The 1,031-nt window shown below is 69.4% G+C and overlaps 1 protein-coding gene across 1 annotated transcript in view; it reads right to left on the bottom strand.

The window, feature by feature from the left end:
• The window catches only part of WDR18 (WD repeat domain 18), a gene marked incomplete in the record, with an annotated part of 5,750 nt that overhangs the window by 2,823 nt on the left and 1,896 nt on the right, over window positions 1–1,031 (bottom strand). Inside the window, 2 exon segments of the mRNA XM_014585490.1 lie at window positions 591–757; window positions 945–1,010. Coding sequence (XP_014440976.1) covers window positions 591–757; window positions 945–1,010 — 233 coding nt within the window.

Here is a 1,031-nt window from a genome sequence, read left to right as displayed (position 1 = left end):
ACAGAGGCCGGCTGCCAGGCCTGCGGCAGGGGCGGTTCCCACCTGGCTGGAAGGTCTGACCTGACATTACAGGCAGGTGCATCACGTGGTCCTGGGGCCACCAGAGGGGACTCCCGAGACAGCCGCTGTCCTGCCTGCAGACCGTCACCGTCTTCTAAGAGAATCTAGTGACACTACCCCCAACCCCAGAAGTGGCTGCCACCCTCTTGGCCATCTCTGGGGGCCTTGCCCTTCAGACAGCACTGACCCCAGACCTCAGCGACAACGGAGGGAGTGAGGCCGGCCAGGGAGCCTCCAGGGAGCCCCGCCAGAGGCCACGGAGACTGACAGCTCAGGCCAGTGCTGGCCCTGGGGGCCACAGAGCAGCAGGGGGTGGGTCACTGCTGTCCCCTTGTAGCAGCTGACCAGGGTCTCCTGCCCTGGAGGTGCCCCCCACCACCATGGGGGCTCCTTGCAGAGGGTATGCTGACCCTCAGGGCCTCCTGCCCACCAGCCTGCAGCCTGGACCCACCAGGAGCCCACGCTGCTGGCCGGGTCTTCCTGGGGTCCAAGGGCCAGGCCATGCGGGGCACCCTGCGGGGTCTGGGTACCTGCTGGTGGAGGCCCAGGCGCAGGGTGAGGCCTCCGCGGCGCACCTCGTCCCCGTGCTCGGCGCCCAGCAGGTGCTTGTTGAAGTGAGGCAGGGGGAGGCTGGGCCTGAAGTCCGAGCTCAGCATGCTGACCGGGGCCAGCACGATGGCCGCATTGGTCACCGGGCCTGTGGGGCGGCGCGGTCAGGATCCAGTTCCCAGGTCCACCCCTACGACGCCCTCATGCCTCATGACCTAGACCCGCCCCTGCTCAGGCCCTGCCCACCCCTGGCCTCATCCAGACCATTGGCGAGCCCCACAGCGCAAGCCCCGCCCACCCCGAGGGCCAGGCCCCACCCACCGCGAGGCGCCCACCTTTGAGCGGCACCGTGCGCGTGCACTGCTTGCTCTGCACGTCCCACAGCCGCACCGTCTCGTCGTCGGAGACCGCGCGCAGCCCGC

The sequence above is a fragment of the Tupaia chinensis genome, unplaced genomic scaffold (assembly GCF_000334495.1).
Source record: "Tupaia chinensis unplaced genomic scaffold, TupChi_1.0 Scaffold149964_1, whole genome shotgun sequence".
NCBI classification, from domain to species: Eukaryota; Metazoa; Chordata; class Mammalia; order Scandentia; family Tupaiidae; genus Tupaia; species Tupaia belangeri.
Note: the sequence above shows the minus strand (reverse complement) of the source record. Positions and strands in the feature narration are given on the sequence as shown.